General features: G+C 39.0%; 1 protein-coding gene and 1 non-coding gene across 2 annotated transcripts; both read left to right on the forward strand.

Moving 5' to 3' along the window:
• Positions 1–743: 743 nt before the first annotated feature.
• Positions 744–850, forward strand: LOC127695623 (U6 spliceosomal RNA). Its single transcript, XR_007980008.1, has one exon. It is a non-coding gene; the product is annotated as a U6 spliceosomal RNA (small nuclear RNA).
• A 1695-nt stretch (positions 851–2545) lies between these two features.
• Positions 2546–3484, forward strand: LOC127694857 (olfactory receptor 1468-like). Its single transcript, XM_052196578.1, has one exon. It carries the CDS (start codon positions 2546–2548, stop codon positions 3482–3484), a length of 939 nt encoding a protein of 312 aa, XP_052052538.1.
• Positions 3485–19431: the final 15947 nt, after the last annotated feature.

Here is a 19431-nt window from a genome sequence, read left to right on the forward strand (position 1 = left end):
CAACATGATAAATATTGACCCCAGTTGGAGATTTTGTATGATTATAAACAACCAAATGGAATGAAGACATGTGTGGCCTTTCCTGAATGTGTTTTTCAAATGATGAGAGGACAGTTTAAAGCCATAAGCAAAGTGTTAGATATATGGGATATAAGTATAGGATGCTATGATGCATGACTGAGGGTCTCACATAGTATGGGAGGACAGAGTAAATTTAGCCGTGTATGTGATAAGCAATAAACCTTACATATGAGTGAGGATTAAAAAATGAAGTAAAAAGGGAGTGGAGGAAGAGATATAAAAACAAACCAACAATTCTAAAATGTGGGTTGTGAAGAGATTGACCCAGTATTGAGTGATGAGAGGAAAGCATGTGGGACCATATGGGATGCACCACTGACACCTGTGAGATAATGAAAGAGCATTTGTGTCCCTGATAGGAGCACTGACCTTATCCTCATAGCAACAGTGGTAACCTTAAGAATAAATCATAAAATATGTGTAGGAACTCCTTTGTTCAAATGCCACAGAGTAGATGAAGCATTTTGAAGGAGAAGAGATGGTTCAGGAGACAGAAGAACATGGACATGAACTGAGTGTGCTTCTGTAGTCCAGTAAAAACAAGATGTGGTTGTGATAAATGGAGAAAATGTCACAGAAAATAATGAATGAACTAGGAAGAGAATGGAGAAGAGACTTTGTAGAATGTACAATAGCAATTCAAGTTAAGAAAAAATGAATGGGTGCTCACTTCAGCAGCACATATACTAAAATTGGAATGATACAGAGAAGATTAGCATGGACCTTGTGCAAAGATGACATGCAAATTTGTGAAGCATTCATATTTTTGCATATTTACACAATGGAATACTACTCAGCAATTAAAAACAATGAATTTATGAAATTCTTAGGCAAATGGTTGGAACTGGAAAATATCGTCCTAAGTGAGGTAACCCATTAACAAAAGAACACACATGGAATGCAGTCACTGATAAGTGGATATTAGGCCAGAAGCTCTGAATGCCCAAGACATAATTAACATATCAAATGATTCCCAAGAAGAAGGAAGGAGAGGGCCCTGGTCCTGGAAAGGCTTGATGCAGCAATGTAGGGGATTACCAGAACAGAGAAGTGGGAGGAGGTTGATTGGGAAAGGGGCAGAGGAAAGAGGGCTTATGGGACTTATGGGGAGGGGAAACCACCGGGAAAGGGGAAATCATTTGGAATGAAAATTAAAGTTAGTTTTTCAAGAGAGAGAGAGAGAGAGAGAGAGAGAGAGAGAGAGAGAGAGAGAGAGAGAGAAGAAGGAAGGAAGGAAGGAAGGAAGGAAGGAAGGAAGGAAGGAAGGAAGAAAGAAAGAAAGAAAGAAAGAAAGAAAGAAAGAAAGAAAGAAAGAAAGAAAGAAAGAAAGAAAGAAAGAAAGAAAGAAAGAAAGAAAGAAAGAAAGAAAGAAAGGAAAGAAGGAAGAAAGAAAGAAAGAAAGAAAGAAAGAAAGAAAGAAAGAAAGAAAGAAAGAAAGAAAGAAAGAAAGAAAGAAAGAAAGAAAGAAAGAAAGAAAGAAAGAAAGGAAAGAAAGGAAGAAAGAAAGAAAGAAAGAAAGAAAGGAAAGAAAGGAAGAAAGAAAGAAAGGAAAGAAAGGAAGAAAGAAAGAAAGAAAGAAAGAAAGAAAGAAAGAAAGAAAGAAAGAAAGAAAGAAAGAAAAGAAAGGAAAGAAAGAAAGAGAAAGAAAGAAAGAAAGAAAGAAAGAAAGAAAGAAAGAAAGAAAAAGAAAGAAAGAAAGAAAGAAAGAAAGAAAAAGAAAGAAAGAAAGAAAGAAAGAAAAGAAAGAAAGAAAGAAAGAAAGAAAGAAAGAAAGAAAGAAAGAAAGAAAGAAAGAAAGAAAGAAAGAAAGAAAGAAAGAAAGAAAGAAAGAAAGAAATGAATGGATCTAAAATCACAAATTTCTTATTGGTATTGTTGTTCTATGGGATACTAGAATGGTAGGAGAACAAGGAATGCTTTAGGAAATAATAAAATGAGAGCCTGAATTTCACTTTGCATTTTTGACCTTGATGCCTCTCATACTTGCAATGGAAGGAAGATGACTGATTAAAAGTGAAGCACAAATCTGTATGTTATAGGGACATACAGGTCTTATTTTATAATTACAATATAACACATTGGAGCATATGAGTTTTTCTTGAAATTTATATTAAATTGTATTGACAAAGTTTATCCAAATTCATCAAGAATATCAAAGTATAAAATCTCATATAGCAAATTAAAACAACAATTGAGAAGGAAGCATGAGATGAAAGAATTAGTCAATTTTTCTCTCAGTAGAAGTGGTTAGTGGTATTTAGAAAAGGGTTGGAAACTGAAATCTGTTAAAGAGTAGTTAAGAGTAATCATTAATAATTTTAATAAGTACAGATATTTGTAGTTTTAAAAATTTCTAGGAAGATGGTCAGATATATTTTGTAGAATGTATACCCTAAATATACTTTGATTTTTTTTTAATTTTAAGGGATCTGATATTTTCTCATTAGGATACTGAAGAAAAAGAATGATAATGAAGAACAGAACTGTCATCTTCCAGTTTCTCCTCCTGGGCCTACCCATCCCCCCAGAGCACCAGCACCTGTTCTATGCCCTGTTCCTGGCCATGTACCTCACCACTGTCCTGGGGGACCTCATCATCATCATCCTCATTCTACTGGACTCCCATCTCCACACACCCATGTACTTCTTTCTCAGCAACTTGTCCTTCTCTGACCTCTGCTTTTCCTCTGTCACAATGCCCAAGTTGCTGCTGAACATGCAGAGTGAGGACACATCCATCTCCTATGAAGGTTGTCTGACACAAATGTACTTTTCCAATCTTTTTGGAGGCCTGGAAATCTTCTTCCTTGTGATCATGGCCTATGACCGCTATGTGGCCATCTGCCTTCCCCTTCACTACACCAGCATCATGAGACCCAAGCTCTGTGTATTTCTGGTGTTGCTGTCCTGGGTGTTTACCATGCTGAATTCCTTGTTGCACACCCTACTCTTAGCTAGATTGTCATTCTGTGAGGACAGGGTGATCCGCCACTTTTTCTGTGACACATCTGCCCTGCTCAACTTGGCCTGCTCTGATATTTATATAAATGAGCTTGTGATATTTTTCTTGGGAGGGCCTATTATGGTCATCCCATTCTTACTGATTGTTGTGTCCTATGTACGTATTGTCTTCTCCATTATAAAGGTTTCATCTACTCAGGCTATCCACAAGGTCTTTTCCACTTGTGGCTCACACCTGTCTGTGGTCTCACTGTTCTATGGGACAGTTATTGGTCTCTACTTATGCCCATCAGCTAATAACTTTACAGTAAAGGAAGCTTCCATGGCCATGATGTACACAGTGGTGACTCCCATGCTGAACCCTTTCATCTACAGCCTGAGGAACAGAGATATAAAAGAGGCCCTTGTAAGAGTATTTATCAAGAAAAAAATATTCTTATAATGACAACACTGGGATTTTTACTTAAATTGTAGTGAATATATTGATTGATATTACTATTATTAAATATATCCATAAAAGGGGACCCAAATACAAGAACATATTACATAATAATCCCATTTACAAAAGGAAGTTTTACAAAGAAGTTCAGTTAGGCAAAGAGATCTTGGTGACGCAGTAAAGTCATCCTAAGCCTTGAAAATGTGGTTCTAGAAAATCAGAAGTTAACAACTAATGTTTTATAAAATTCTATTCCTTACATTCTCTTTTTTTTTAATATAAATTTTTACATTTATTTTTTAAAAGAATTTCATACATAAGAATTGCATTTTTAATTTTTTTTTGGTTTTTTTTTAATCGATATATTTTTTATTTACATTTCAAATGATTTCACCTTTCCTAGCCCCCTCACTCCCCAAAAGTCCCATAAGTCCTCTTCTCTCCCCCTGTCCTCCCACCTACCCCTTTCCCACTTCCCCGTTCTGGTTTTGCTGAATACTGCTTCACTGAGTCTTTCCAGAAAAAGGGGCCACTCCTCCTTTCTTCTTATACCTCATTTGATGTGTGGATTATGTTTTGGGTATTCCAGTTTTCTAGGTTAATATCCACTTATTAGTGAGTACATACCATGATTCACCTTTTGAGTCTGGGTTACCTCACTTAGTATGATGTTCTCTAGCTCCATCCATTTGCCTAAGAATTTCATGAATTCATTGTTTCTAATGACTGACTAGTACTCCATTGTGTAGATATACCACATTTTTTGCATCCACTCTTCTGTTGAGGGATACCCGGGTCCTTTCCAGCATCTGGAAATTATAAATAGGGCTGCTATGAACATAGTAGAGCATGTATCCTTATTACATGGTGGGAAATCCTCTGGGTATATGCCCAGGAGTGGTATAGCAGGATCTTCTGGAAGTGAGGTGCCCAGTTTTCTGAGGAACCGCCAGACTGATTTCCAGAGTGGTTGTACCAATTTGCAACCCCACCAGCAGTGGAGGAGTGTTCCTCTTTCTCCACACCCTCTCCAAGACCTGCTGTCTCCTGAATTTTTAATCTTAGCCATTCTGACTGGTGTAAGGTGAAATCTCAGGGCTGTTTTGATTTGCATTTCCCTAATGACTAATGAAGTTGAGCATTTTTTAAGATGCTTCTCCGCCATCGGAAGTTCTTCAGGTGAGAATTCTTTGTTTAACTCTGTTCCCCATTTTTAAAAGGGTTATTTAGTTTTCTGGAGTCTAACTTCTTGAGTTCTTTATAAATATTGGATATTAGCCCTCTATCTGATGTAGGATTGGTGAAGATCTTACCCCAAGTTGTTGCTTGCTGATTTGTCCTCTTGATGGTGTCCTTTGCCTTACAGAAACTTTGTAATTTTATGAGGTCCCATTTGTCAATTCTTGCTCTTAGAGCATACGTTATTGGTGTTCTGTTCAGAAACGTTCTCCCTGTACCAATGTCCTCAAGGGTCTTCCCCAGTTTCTTTTCTATTAGCTTCAGAGTGTCTGGCTTTATGTGGAGGTCCTTGATCCATTTGGATTTGAGCTTAGTACAAGGAGACAAGGATGGATCAATTCGCATTCTTCTGCATGCTGACCTCCAGTTGAACCAGCACCAGTTGAAAAGACTATCTTTTTTCCATTGGATGTTTTCAGCCTCTTTGTCGAGGATCAAGTGGCCATAGGTGTATGGGTTCATTTCTGGATCTTCAATCCTGTTCCATTGATCCTCCTGCCTGTCACTGTACCAATACCATGCAGTTTTTAACACTATTGCTCTGTAGTATTGCTTGAGGTCAGGGATACTGATTACCCCAGAATTTCTTTTGTTGCTGAGAATAGTTTTAGCTATCCTGGGTTTTTTGTTGTTCCAGATGGATTTGATAATTGCTCTTTCTAACTCTGTGAAGAATTGAGTTGGGATTTTGATGGGTATTGCATTGAATCTGTATATTGCTTTAGGCAAAATGGCCATTTTAACTATATTGATTCTACCGATCCATGAGCATGGGAGGTTTTCCCATTTTTTGAGGCCTTCTTCCATTTCCTTCTTCAGAGTCTTGAAGTTCTTGTCATACAGATCTTTCACATGTTTGGTAAGAGTCACCCCAAGATACTTTATACTGTTTGTGGCTATTGTGAAGGGGGTTCTTTCTCCCTTTTTTCTTTCTCAGCCTGCTTATCCTTTGAGTATAGGAAGGCCACTGACTTGCTTGAGTTGATTTTATAACCTGCCACTTTGCTGAAGTTGTTTATCAGCTGTAGAAGTTCTCTAGTGGAGTTTTTTGGTTCACTTAGGTAGACTATCATGTCATCTGCAAATAATGATAGTTTGACTTCTTCCTTTCCAATTTGTATCCCTTTGACCTCCTTATGTTGTCGAATTGCCCGAGTTAGTCCCTCAAGTACAATATTGAAAAGATAAGGAGAAAGGGGGCAGCCCTGTCTAGTCCCTGATTTGAGTAGGATTGCTTCAAGTTTCTCTCCATTTAGTTTGATGCTGGTTACTGGTTTGCCGTATATTGCTTTTACTATGTTTACGTATGGGCCTTGAATTCCTGTTCTCTCCAAGACTTTAAGCATGAAAGGATGCTGAATTTTGTCAAATGCTTTTTCAGCATCCAATGAAATGACCATGTGGTTTTGTTCTTTGAGTTTGTTTATGTAGTGGATTGCATTGATGGATTTCTGTATATTGAACCAACCCTGCATCCCTGGGATAAAGCCTACTTGATCATGGTTGATGATCTTTTTGATGTGTTCTTGGATTCAGTTGGCAAGAATTTTATTGAGTATTTTTGCATCAATGTTCATAAGGGAAATTGGTCTGAAGTTCTCTTTCTTTGTTGGATCTTTGTGTGGTTTTGGTATCAGCGTAATTGTGGCTTCATAGAAGGAATTGGGTAGTGTTCCTTCTGTTTCTATTTTGTGGAATAGTTTGAAGAGTATTGGTGTTAACTCTTCTTTGAAGGTCTGATAGAATTCTGCACTGAAACCTTCTGGTCCTGTGCTTTTTTTGGTTGGAAGACTTTCTATGACTCCTTCTATTTCTTTAGGCATTATGGGACTGTTTAGATGATCCATTTGGTCCGGATTTAATTTTGGTATTTGGTATCTGTCAAGGAAATTGTCCATTTCCTCCAGATTCTCCAGTGGTGTTGAGTACAGGCTCTTGTATTAGGATCTGATGATTTTTTGGATTTCCTCAGTTTCCGTTGTTATAGCTCCCTTTTCATTTCTAAGTTTGCTAATTTGGATACTTTCTCTGTGCCCTTTGGTCAGTCTGGCTAAGGATTTATCTATCTTGTTGATTTTCTCAAAGAACCAGCTCTTGGTTTTGTTGATTCTTTGTATGGTTCTCTTTGTTTCTACTTGATTGATTTCGGCCCTGAGTTTGATGATTTCCTGCCTTCTACTCCAACTGCTGAATTCTATCAGCAGAAGTGAAATAGCTTCTTTTTGTTCCAGGGCTTTCAGGTGTGTCATTAAGCTGGTAATGTATGCTCTCTCCATTTTCTTTTTGGAGGCACTCAGGGCTATGAGTTTTCCTCTTAGCACTGCTTTCATTGTGTCCCATAGATTTGGGTATGTTGTGTCTTCATTTTCATTGTGTTCTAAAAAGTCTTTAATTTCTTTCTTTATTTCTTCCTTGACCAAGGTATCATTGAGTAGAATATTGTTCAGTTTCCACATGTATGTGGGTTTTCTGTTGTTTTTGTTGCTATTGAAGACCACTTTTACTCCATAGTGATCTGATAGGAGGCATGGGATTAGTTCGATCTTCTTATATTTGTTGAGGTCTGTCTTGTGACCAATTATATGGTCGATTTTGGAGAAGGTACCATGAGGTGCTGAGAAAAAGGTATATTCTTTTGCTTTAGGATAGAATGTTCTATATATCTATCTGTTAAATCTAATTGGTCCAAAGCTTCAATTAGTTTCATTGTGTCCCTGTTAAGTTTCTGTTTTCCTGATCAGTCCATTGAGGAAAGTGCAGTGTTGAAGTCACCCATAATTATTGTGTTAGGTGCAATGTGTGCTTTGAGCTTTAATAAAGTTTCTTTTACAAAAGAGGGTGCCCTTGCATTTGAAGCATAGATGTTCAGGATTGAGAGTTCTTCTTGTTGTATTTTTCCTTTGACCAACAAGAAGGGTCCCTCAGAGTCTCTTTTGATAACTTTGGGTTGAAAGTCAATTTTATCTGATATTAAAATGGCTACTCCAGCTTGTTTCCTGAGACCATTTGCTTGTAAAATTGTCTTCCAGCCTTTTACTCTAAGGTAGTGTTTGTCTTTGACCCTGAGGTGTGTTTCCTGTAAGCAGCAAAATGCAGGGTCCTGTTTACGTATCCAGTCGGTTAGTCTATGTCTTTTTATTGGGGCATTGAGTCCATTGATGTTAAGAGATATTAAGGAATAGTGATTGTTACTTCCTGTCATTTTTGACGTTATTTTTTAAATTTGATTGGTTAACTTCTTTTGCGTTTGATGAGAGAAGGTTACTATCTTGCTTTTTCCAGGGTGAAGTTTCCCTCCTTGTATTGGTGTTGTCCTATTATCCTTTGTAGGGCTGGGTTTGTGGATAGATATTGGGTAAACTTGGTTTTGTCATGGAATATCTTAGTTTCTCCTTCTACGGTGATTGAGAGTTTTGCTGGATATAGTAGTTTTGGCTGGCATTTGTGTTCTCTTAGAGTCTGCATGAGATCTGCCCAGGATCTTCTAGCCTTCATAGTCTTAGGTGAAAAGTCTGCTGTGATTCTGATAGGTCTTCCTTTATATGCTACTTGGCCTTTTTCTCTTACTGCCTTTAATATTCTCTCTTTGTTTAGTACATTTGGTGTTTTGATTATTATGTGACGGGAAGTATTTCTGTTCTGGTCCAGTCTGTTTGGAGTTCTGTAGGCTTCTTGTATATTCATGGGCATCTCTCTCTTTAGGTTAGGGAAGTTTTCTTCCATAATTTTATTGAAGATATTTGCTGGCCCTTTAAGCTGTAAATCTTCACTCTCATCTATGCCTATAATCCTTAGGTTTGGTCTTCTCATTGTGTCCTGGATTTCCTGGATATTTTGGGTTACAAGCTTTTTGCATTTTGCATTTTCTTTAACTGTTGAGTCCATGGTTTCTATGGTATCTTCAGCATCTGAGATTCTTTCTTCTATCTTTTGTATTCTGTTGTTGATATTTGCATCTCTGCCCCCTGATTTCTTCCCAAAGCTTTCTATCTCCAAAGTTGTCTCCCTTTGAGTTTTCTTAGTTGTTTCTACTTCTGATTTTAGATCCTGGATGGTTTTGCTTAGCTCCTTCACTTGCTTGTTTGTGCTTTCCTGTAATTCTTTAAGAGATTTTTGTGTTTCCTCTTTCATGACCTCAGCCTGATGACCAAAGTTCTCCTGTATTTCTTTAAGTGTTTTTTGTGTTTCCTCATTATTGGCTTTTGTATTCTCCTGGATTTCTTTCAATGATTTTTGCGTTTCCCTTGCAAGGGCTTCTAACTTTTGAGCCATTTTCTCCTGAATTTCTTTAAGTATGTCCTTCATGTGTTCCTGTACCAGCATCATGACCAGTGATTTTAAATCCAAATCTTGTTTTACTGGTGTGATGGGCTATCCAGGACATGCTGGTAAAAGAGAATTGAGTTCAGATGTTGCCATATTGCCTTGATTTCTGTTAGTGACGTTCCTGCGTTTCCCTTTTGCCATCTAGTTCTCACTGGTGTTAGTTGGTCTTGTCAATGCTGGACTCACCAGCGCAAGCTGCCCCTTCCCAGGTGGCCTCTGGTGCACAGCAGTCCTCCTGCACTGCCTGGAGTCAGGGTGCTGTTACCCAGGCTGTTCAGATCCCGATGCAGACACCTGAAGGCTCCTGCTGGGGCCTTCTGGATTCACCGAAGCACACTGACTTCTCCCCGCTGGCCACCCGGAAGCCCCTCTTGCCTCTTGTAGGACCTGGAGATATGGTGTTGCTGCCCAGGCTGATCTGGATCCGGAAGTGGAGAGATCTGAGTGCTCCCGCCAGAGGCCTCAGGACTGGAACCTAAGCTCAGTGCCACAGGAGTGAGCTGTGCTGTGGGCTCCCAGACTGCCTCTGGGTGCACACCAGGTCTCTGTCTCCACTTCCTGGAGACAGAGTGCCATGGCCCAGGCTGTTCAGATCCCAAAGCAGGCACCTGGAGGCTCCTGCTGGGGCCTGCTGGATTCACCAGAGCACAACGACTTCTCCCCGCTGGCCACCCGGAAGCCCCTCTTGCCTCTTGCAGGACCTGGAGATGTCGTGTTGGCGTCCAGGTTGATCTGGATCCAGAAGCAGAGAAATCTGAGTGCTCCCGCCAGAGGCCTCAGGACCGGAACCTAAGCTCCTTGCCACAGGAGCGAGCTGTGCTCCCTTACATTCTCTTTAAAGTTACATAAAATAGATTCTTCTCTCATACAATACATGCCAGTCACTGTTTCTTCTTCCACCTCTCTTTTTAGTTCTTCCTGCGTTCCCTACCCCATAATTACTCCCTCTCCCTTTCCTCTTCTGAAAATAGCCAGCCTTCAAGAGAGCAGAACTTAATGCCACCAAAGAAAAATACAACAATGAAAGGTGAAAACTCTCATATTGAGGATTGCTGAAACAACACAACAGGAGGAACAGATTCTTAAGATCAGGGAAAGATTCAGAGATAAGCCAGAAACCACTGTTTGTAGTCCCACAAAAACACCAAGATAACAGTCCTAATGTATAGGCAGAGGACCTGGTAGAGACTCCTGCAGGACCCATGCTTGCCTTTTCAGGTTTGAGGAGTCCATGTAAAAAATTGTTTAGTTGATTTGGTGGGACCATGTTCTCCTACAACTCCTTTGACTCCTACAGTCTTCCACCTCCCTCTTCTACAAGGTTCCCCCCATCTCTGAGGAGAGAGAAACAGTGGAACACTTCAACTTACACTGTCTTTCTGCATAGTGTTTGGCTGTGGTTCTCCACATCTGCTTCATTTGGCGCCAGAAGAATTATACCTGATAATACCTGGACAAGGCACTAATATATGTGCACAGCATGATATTATTAGGAGTTATTTCTTTGACTTTTTTCCATTAATGTTTGGTTCTAAATGGTCTCTCCTCTATTCATTCACTGGTTCCTGGCTATCTAGCCAGTGTAGGGCAAGAGGTCACTTCATCTACATCCTGAGGAAAAAAGACATGAAGAATTACCTGCAGGAAAAAAATTTATAATGGCAGCATTTGGGATTGTAATAAATGCCATGAGGTAAATATTTTGTATCAGATAATATCCATCATCATAGGAGCTACATGAAAGAACATGCTACATAACTGTCCAATACATGAAAGAGAGGAGGTTTAGTAGTCAAAGTACAAAAGGTTGTTTTTTACATCTGAATACAACTTCCTCCTTACCTTGCATAAAAAATGCTGGAAATGCATATTGTCTAATGCTTTTCCAGGTATTGTCTAATATGGTCTCCATTCATCTTACATTGCTGCAAAAAACTTATCATTTATCCTGACTTCTGTGTTCACTGATGTAGCAGTTAAAATAGTTTAAGAAGTGGACTCATGACACTGGATAACAATAAAACATCCACACTCCCCTTCTTCCTTCTATCATTTCCTGCCAGTACTCTAACGCCAATTTTGATGTTATTTTTTTCTCTGAATGCTCCACATTCTCCCCATATACCCATGTAATCTTTTATGACAAGTATTTACCCTGAACAAAATTAGTTAGAATCATTTTGTACAATTGTCATTTATGTAATTTTTCTCTTTATTTGGAATTGATTGATAAATGGGGACAATTTAATTTACTTCTCAAAGAGTAGGGGGAAAAGAAAGAAAGCTAGAATCTGTTAACATCTAATGTATCTTCATATTTTACATTGTGAAACATCTGTTTCTCATGGGTAGCTTTATTTTACTCTCGTAACAATCTCAGGGAGGTAGGGAAGGCTCTGTTTCACAGAACAAAGAATAAGAATTTCAGTAACTTTCTATCTCACACACAGGAGTGAGCATGATTGTGATCATAGACCAATTCCCCTCTTTTGTCTCATTTATGTAGAAAAAAGAATTTTTCTTTACTTTTTTATATACTTTGCCTCACTATGGCATGCAATAACCTTGGTCCCTTGTCTCCTCAGTTGTCATTCGTAGGTGATGACACACAGACCCAGTTCTTTATACTCTGTTGTTACACACACACACACACACACACACACACACACACACACACACACATCAACTCCATGTGAAGTTGTGAAGCCAGATCTGCCTCTAAACTTTTTAATTTCCTAGAAAACATCTCTACTTAATCCTACATATGATCATCAATAGGAACACTCATACCTCGAGCTCTTCTGTTACCAAACAGTCTTCTTTTCGTCTTTTATCATGTTTTTTGAATTATGATGTCATCTACTAACCAATGATCTACATAGTCACTTTGCTAAACACACATGTATATATGAACAAAGATACACATGCACACATACCATATATATAATATATTTTTACATAAGTGGATAATATTTTATAAACTTTTAAATTGTGACTGTTCAATAATACTAAACATTAATTGTTTTCATGTAGTTCATGTTGCAAAAATTGTCATCATAACTAAACTCTGAAATCCCATTCCCATGGTATAACAGAATTATCAGGAACAAGACAATGTATACATTAAGCCACATTACTCGTCATGTGAAAAACAGTTTAAAAGACAGGAATGGTTCCATATTCAAGAGCAATGACATTAGATGTTAGAGCTATAGAATGGAAGCTAAAGTTCTTCTGAGCAATAGAAAGCAGAACCACACTGTAAAAATATGGACTAGAGTATTCATTTCTTGAGACATATTTTATATTTTTAACTGATACATAAAATCATACAGTTGGATTTATATAATACATTGTGATGAATATCATCACAATGTAGGAAATAAACTGTGTCAAAGTGAGATTGTTTTAAACAGAAGAGGAGAGGGGGAACAAGAAAGGTTAACTAAAAAACTGAACAAAAATAGAAATCATGCTAAATATGATAGATCATGACTGTAATCCCAGCACAGATGAACATCAGCCAGAAGCATTAGTGTCAATCTTATGGCAGTGGGCTGGAGAGACAGCTCAGTGGTTACTGACTGCTCTTCTAGCAGTCCTGGGTTCAATTCCCAGCAACCACATGGTGTCTCACAACCATCCATAATAGGATCTGATGCCTTCTTCTGGTGTGTCTAAAGACAGTGACAGTGTAATCACATTCATAAAATAAATAAATAAATAAATATTTTTTAAAAACTTATGGAAGCAAACTTGCACAGTAGACTCCGTAAGGTCAGTCTGAGGTACACAGTGAGAGCCTTTGGAAAATGGAGCTCACAACCATTAATATAGTATCTGTGAAATAATGAGCATAAAGTTACCATATGACTGAGAAATTGTACACCAGGGAGCATAGCTCCAATGGTTGTGGAATTCAAACAAATGGTTTTGTTTCATTATGCATGCAAGTATAAATTCTCATTGTCACAAAGCAGAATGAGCAATCAAATGATGATCAGGTAAATAAAATGTGTTACACTCATACAATGAAACATTATTCAACAACGAAAGTGAATGAAGTGGTACATACAAATGTGTAGAGGTTCTGTGGAGACAAAGAAGACAAATGTAAAGAGCAGACATTGAATGAGTAAAGTTCTTTAAAAGCCATATGCCACAGGTCATATGAAGGTCAGGACCTACTGAATATCTTTTCTTTTACCCATAGATTATTGTGTCTTGCTCTCAACCTTGAACAGAGATTCTTCTTGTTGCAGTGGGTATTGGTTCATACTGAGTCAAATGACTGTTAAATTGCTGAGAATAAGTGACTGTGGAACACATCTATAGATGGGATCTTATATGGACCATCCATCCTCCAAGGCTCAGAAAGCATCCTGGAAGAAGAGGTAGAAAATTTGCAAAAGCCAGATGGTGGAGAGAAGGACTGTGAGATGCTGGATTCTGATGACAGAGCTGTTGCAAACATAAACTTAAAATGGCTGAGGTCACCTGAACAAAACTTTCACATAACCAGCCAGTTAAAATTTCCAGCTTGAATAATTCTTTTTTTTTTATTCGATATATTCCTTATTTACATTTCAAGTGATTTCCCTTTCCTGGGTCCCCCTCCACGAAAATCTCATAAATCCTCTTCCCTCCCTCTGTTCCCCAACCCACACCTTCCCACTTCCCTGTCCTGGTATTCCCCTATACTACTGCACTGAACCTTTCCAGCACCAGGGGCCACTCCTTCCTTCTTCTTGGGCATCATTTGATATGTGAATTGTGTCTTGGGTATTCCAAGATTCTAGGCTAATATCCGTTTATCACTGAGTGCATACCATGAGTGTTCTTTTGAGACTGGATTACCTCACTTAGGATGAAGTTCTTCAGTTCCATCCATTAGTCTAAGAATTTCATTAATTCATTGTATCTAATGACTGAATAGTACGCCATTGTTTATATACACCACATTTTCTGTATCCATTGCTCCATTGAGGGACATCTGGGTTCTTTCCAGTTTCTGGCTATTATAAATAGGGCTGCTATGAACATAGTGGAATATGTATCCTTATTACATGCTGGGGAATCCTCTGGGTATATGACCAGGAGTGGTATAGAAGGGTCCTCCAGAAGAATCATTCCCAGTTTTCTGAGGAACCACCAGACTGATTTCCAGAGTGGTAGTACCAGCTTGCAACCCCACCAGCAGTGGAGGAGTGTTCCTCTTTCTCCACATTCTCACCAGACCTTTTTTCTCCTGAGTTTTTGATCTTAGCCATTCTGACTGGTGAGAGGTGAAATCTCAGGGTTGTTTTGATTTGCATTTCCCTGATGACTAAGGATGTTGAACATTTCTTCAGGTGCTTCTCAGCCATTTGATATTCCTTAGGTGAAAATTCTTTGTTTAGCTCTGTACCCCATTTCTAAGGGGGATATTTGGCTCTCTGTCAGAAGTAGTGTTGGTAAATATCTTTTCACAACTTGTTGGTTGCCCTATTGCCCTTTGTACAAGGAGATAAGAATGGATCAACTTGCATTCTTCTGCATGCTGACCTCCAGTTGAATCAACAGCTTTGACCTCCTTTTGTTGTCTAATTGCTCTGGCTAAAACTTTAAGTATTATATTGAATAAATAAGAGAAAGGGCAGCCTTGTTTTTCTCTTAGCACTGCTTTCATTGTGCCCCCATAAACTTGGGTATGTTGTGCCTTAATTTTCATTAAATTCTAAAAAGGTTTTGATTTCTTTCCTTATTTCGTTCTTGACCAAGGTATCATTGAGTAGAGAATTGTTCAGCTTCCATGTGTATGTGGACTTTTTGTTGTTTTTGTTGCTATTGAATACCACCCTTATTCCATAGTGATCTAATAGGAGGCATGGAATTAGTTCAATCATCTTATATCTGTTGAGATCTGTTTTGTGACCAATTTTATGGTCAATTTTGGAGAAGGTTCCATGAGGTGCAGAGAAAAAGGTATATTCTTTTGATTTAGGATGAAATATTCTATAGTTATCTATTGAATCCATTTGGTCCAAAACTTCACTGTGACTCTGTTTAGTTTGTGTTTCCCTGCTCTTCATTGAAGAGAGAGGGGTGTTTAAGTCCCCTACAATTATTGTGTGGGGTTTGATGTGTGCTTTAAGCTTTAGTAAGGTTTCCTTTAGGAATGCAGGTACCCTTGTATTTGGAGCATAGATGTTCAAAATTTAGAGTTCTTCCTGGTAGATTTTTTCCTTTGATGAGTATAAAGTGGTCTTCTATATCTTTTTTGATGACTTTTGGTTGAAAGTCTATTTTGTCTGATATTAGAATGGCTACTCCAGCTTGTTTCCTAGGACCATTTGCTTGGAGAACTGTTTTCCAGCCTTTTACTCTTAGGTAGTGTTTGTCTTTGACACTGAGATGCCTTTCCTGTATGCAGAAAAATGTTGGGTCTTGTTTATGAATCCAGTCTGTTAGTCTATGTCTTTTTATTGGGGAATTGAGTCCATTGATGTTAAGAGATATTAAGGAATAGTGATTATTGCTTCCTGCTGTTTTTGATGTAATTTTTATGTTTGTGTGATTATCTTCTTTTGGGTTTGTTGAAAGCAGATTGCTTTCCTGCTTTATCTTGTGTATAGTTTCCCTCCCTTTGTTGGTGTTTTCCATTCATTATCCTTTGAAGGGCTGGATTTGTGGAAATATACTGTGTAAATTTGTTTTTGTCATGAAAAACCTTGGTTTCTCCATTTATGGTAATTGAGAGTTTTGCTGGATATAGCAGTCTTTGTTGGTATTTGTGTTCCCTTAGGGTCTACATGACATCTGCCCAGGCTCTTCTGGCCTTCATAGTCTCTGGTGAGAAATCCGGTGTAATTCTGATAGGTCTACCTTTATATGTTACTTGACCATTTTTCCCTTACTACTTTTAATATTCTTTCTTTGCTTAGTACATTTGATGTTTTAATTATTATGTGACAGGAGGAATTTCTTTTCTGGTCAAATCTATTTGGAGTTCTGTAGGCTTCGTGTATGTTCATGGGCATTTCTTTCTTTAGGTTAGGGAAGTTTTCTTCTATAATTTTGTTGATGACATTTACTGGCCCTTAAAATTGGAAATCTTCACTCTCTTCTATGCCTATAATCTTTAGGTTTGGTCTTTTCATTTTGTCCAGGATTTCCTGGATATTTGGGGTCAGGAGCTTTTTGCATTTTTCATTTTCTTTGACTATTATATCAATGCTTTCTATGGTATCTTCTGCATCTGAGATTCTCTCTTCTATCTCTTGTATTCTGTTGTTGATCCATGCCTCCTGACTTCTTTCCTAGGTTTTCTATGTCCTGGGTTGTCTCCCTTTGTGATTTTATTATTGTTTCTACCGCCTTCTTTAGATCCTGGATGGCTTTGTTTAATTCCTTCACCTGTTTTGTTGTGTTTTCCCTTAGTTCTTCAAGGGTTTCTCCCTGTTGACTCTCCTGTATTTCTTTTTTTTAAAATATTTTTATTTTCTATATTCTTTGTTTACATTCCAAATGATCTCCTGTATTTCTTTAAGGGAGTTATTTATGTCCTTCTTGAAGCCCTCCATGATGCCCTCTATCAGCATCATGACCTCTGATTTTAAATCCAAATCTTGCTTTCCTGGTGTGTTGGGGTATTCAGGACTTGCTGTTGTGGGAGAATTGGGTTCAGATGGTGCCATATTGACTTGATTTCTGTTAGCAACATTCCCACGTTTGCCTTTTGCCATCTGGTTATCTCTGGTGTTAGTTGGGCCTGCTGTTACTGACTGGAGCTTGCCCCTCCTGTGCGCCTGCAGGCCTATCTCAGCAGCCCTGGGTGAGCTGCTTTCCCCTGGCATAAATTGCTGTGGTGCTGCTGAGTTCCTGAGTGCAGGTAGAGTACTGGTGCTGTGTGTCCCAAGTGATCCTCTACTCTGGTGAAACTTGCCTACCAATCTGTTTCACAGTCACAGAAGCAAAGATGGCAGCCAAGACTCACTCTCTTGTAGTTGTATTTGGGTATGTACCTCTGTGGCCCTGATCAGCTCTGGATGCAGGCTGTGCTGACTATCTCCTCCTTTCTGGCTGCTGGGTATATAGCTGGCTTCCTGCACTGCTTGGAGATGGCACACTGTGGCAGAGGGTGTTCCCAATCCAGAGGCAGAAGCCAGAAGGCTCTTGCCAGAGGCCTCTGGACTGCAGGGCTGGTCTCACCTGTGCAGGCTGCCTCTTCCTCGCTGGCTGCTGGGTGTATAGCCTGCTTCACTGTGGCCGAGAGGCCTGCTTGAATAAATTCTAACATAAGTTTATATCCCAAGAAAGACAGAAGAATTTTTGTAAGATCCCCACCTATAGATGAAGAGATACCCATAATTAGCAATTGTCAAGAGTAAATATTTGTCTTTGTCAGTCATGAACCCGCTTATGAGTTATCCAATACAAAGTGGTCAGTCCTAAAAGCATATACATGACATGAATGAGCTGAACACTGAATGAGCTCAATGGGTTATATTTATATTTGAATTTGGTTAACAAAGGTAGAAGAAGAAGAAGTTGTGAATTTGATAAGGGTATTAGATATAGGCAGATATGATGGAGAATTGGGAGAATAAGAAGTGATAGAATTATATTTTAAATTTTAAAATAAGCCAGCATGGAAGTGGTAGTGGCTCCTAATGCACCACTGTTAACTTTGGAGCTATTGGCAGTTGATAGCTGCTACTGGGAGTGGCCATTTTCAGCTTGCCCACACATAAGTGGATAATCCCAGAGACATGTACATCTTGGCAAGATTATTATAGATTAATAATAATAATAATAATAATATCTATGGTTGTAGGTAAGATATACAGAGGAGGAAGGCCAAAGGAGTTGGACGGATGGGTTTGAGAACGATATGGTTAAAATTCATTGTGGTACATTTATACAATGGAGTACTATTCAGTTATTAAAAACAATGAATTCATGAAATTCTTAGGCAAATGGAGGGAACTAGAAAAAAATCATCCTTAGTGAAGTAACCCAATCACAAAAGAGCATACATGGTATATACTCCCTGATAAGTGGATATTAGCCCAGAAGCATGGAATACCCAAGATATAATTCACAGACCACATGAAGCTTAAGAAGGAAGACCAAAATGTGGATACTTTGTCACTTCTTAGATAGGGTACCAAATACCCATGAGAGGAAAGACAGAGACGAAGTGTGGAGCAGAGTCTGAAGGAAAGAACATCTAGAAACTGCACCACCAAGAGATCCATCCCATATACAGTTACCAAACCCACACGGTATTATGGATACCAACAAGGTCTTGTTCACAGGAGTCTAATAAAGCTGTTTCCAGAGAGGCGCTGGCAGTGCCTGACAAATACAGAGGGGATATTCTCAGCCAACCATTGAACTGAGTAGAGGGTCCCCAACTGAGGATCTAGATGAAGGACCCAAGGATTTGAAGCCCCATAGGAGGAATAACAATATGAACCAAGAAGTATACCCTAAATCTCCCAGGGACTTAACTACCAACCAAATAATACACATGAAAGGACCCATGGCTCCAGCCATATGGATAGCAGAGGATGGCCAGGACAGACATCAATGCCAGGAAAGACCTTTGGACCCATGAAGGCTCATTGCCCCAGGTTAAGGGAATGACGGGTCAGGAAAGCAGGAGTGAGTAGGTTAATGAGAAGAGGCAGGGGGAATGGGATAGGAGGATTTCAGAGGGGAAATGAGGAAAAGGGATAGCATTTGAAATCTAAATAAAGAAAATATCTAATGAAACTGTAAAAAAAAAAAAATCATTGTATACATTCCGGTTTTCATCTGTGCCCAGAGCTGAACCTATGCCACAGCTCCCTGAACCCAAATCCCACCAGAAGAAGCTGGTCTCCCTGGAGTACTGACATATCTGGGAACACAGGCAAGAACACCACTTCTGCTCAAATACCTGGCCAAAGAGGGACCTGCCTAGAGCCCTCAGCATACCAGGAAACCAGGAAGAGCCAGGGACAGGATCCTTCCAGTTGTCATCTTTGCCCTGGAGATTATCCTGTGCCATAGCTCTCCATATCCAAATTCCTCCCAGAGAGAACTCATCTCCCAGAACAGCAGACACTCAGATTTATAGGACTTACAATCAACAGACAAAACAGTAAGACCAGCTAACAACAGAGATAACCAGAGGTCAGAGGCAATGGCAAGAACATAATCAACAGAAACCAAAGAAATGTGACATCATCAGAACCTAGTTATCCTAACACAGCTAGCCCTGGATACCTCAACATACCGAAAAGGCAAGGCGTCTGATTTAAAATTAAATCTTATGATGATGATAGAGGACTTTAAGAAGGACATAAATAAATACAGGAGAACACAGGCAAACAGACAGAAGACTTTAAAGTGGAAAC

This window comes from Apodemus sylvaticus, chromosome 10, assembly GCF_947179515.1.
Source record: "Apodemus sylvaticus chromosome 10, mApoSyl1.1, whole genome shotgun sequence".
Taxonomy (NCBI): Eukaryota; Metazoa; Chordata; class Mammalia; order Rodentia; family Muridae; genus Apodemus; species Apodemus sylvaticus.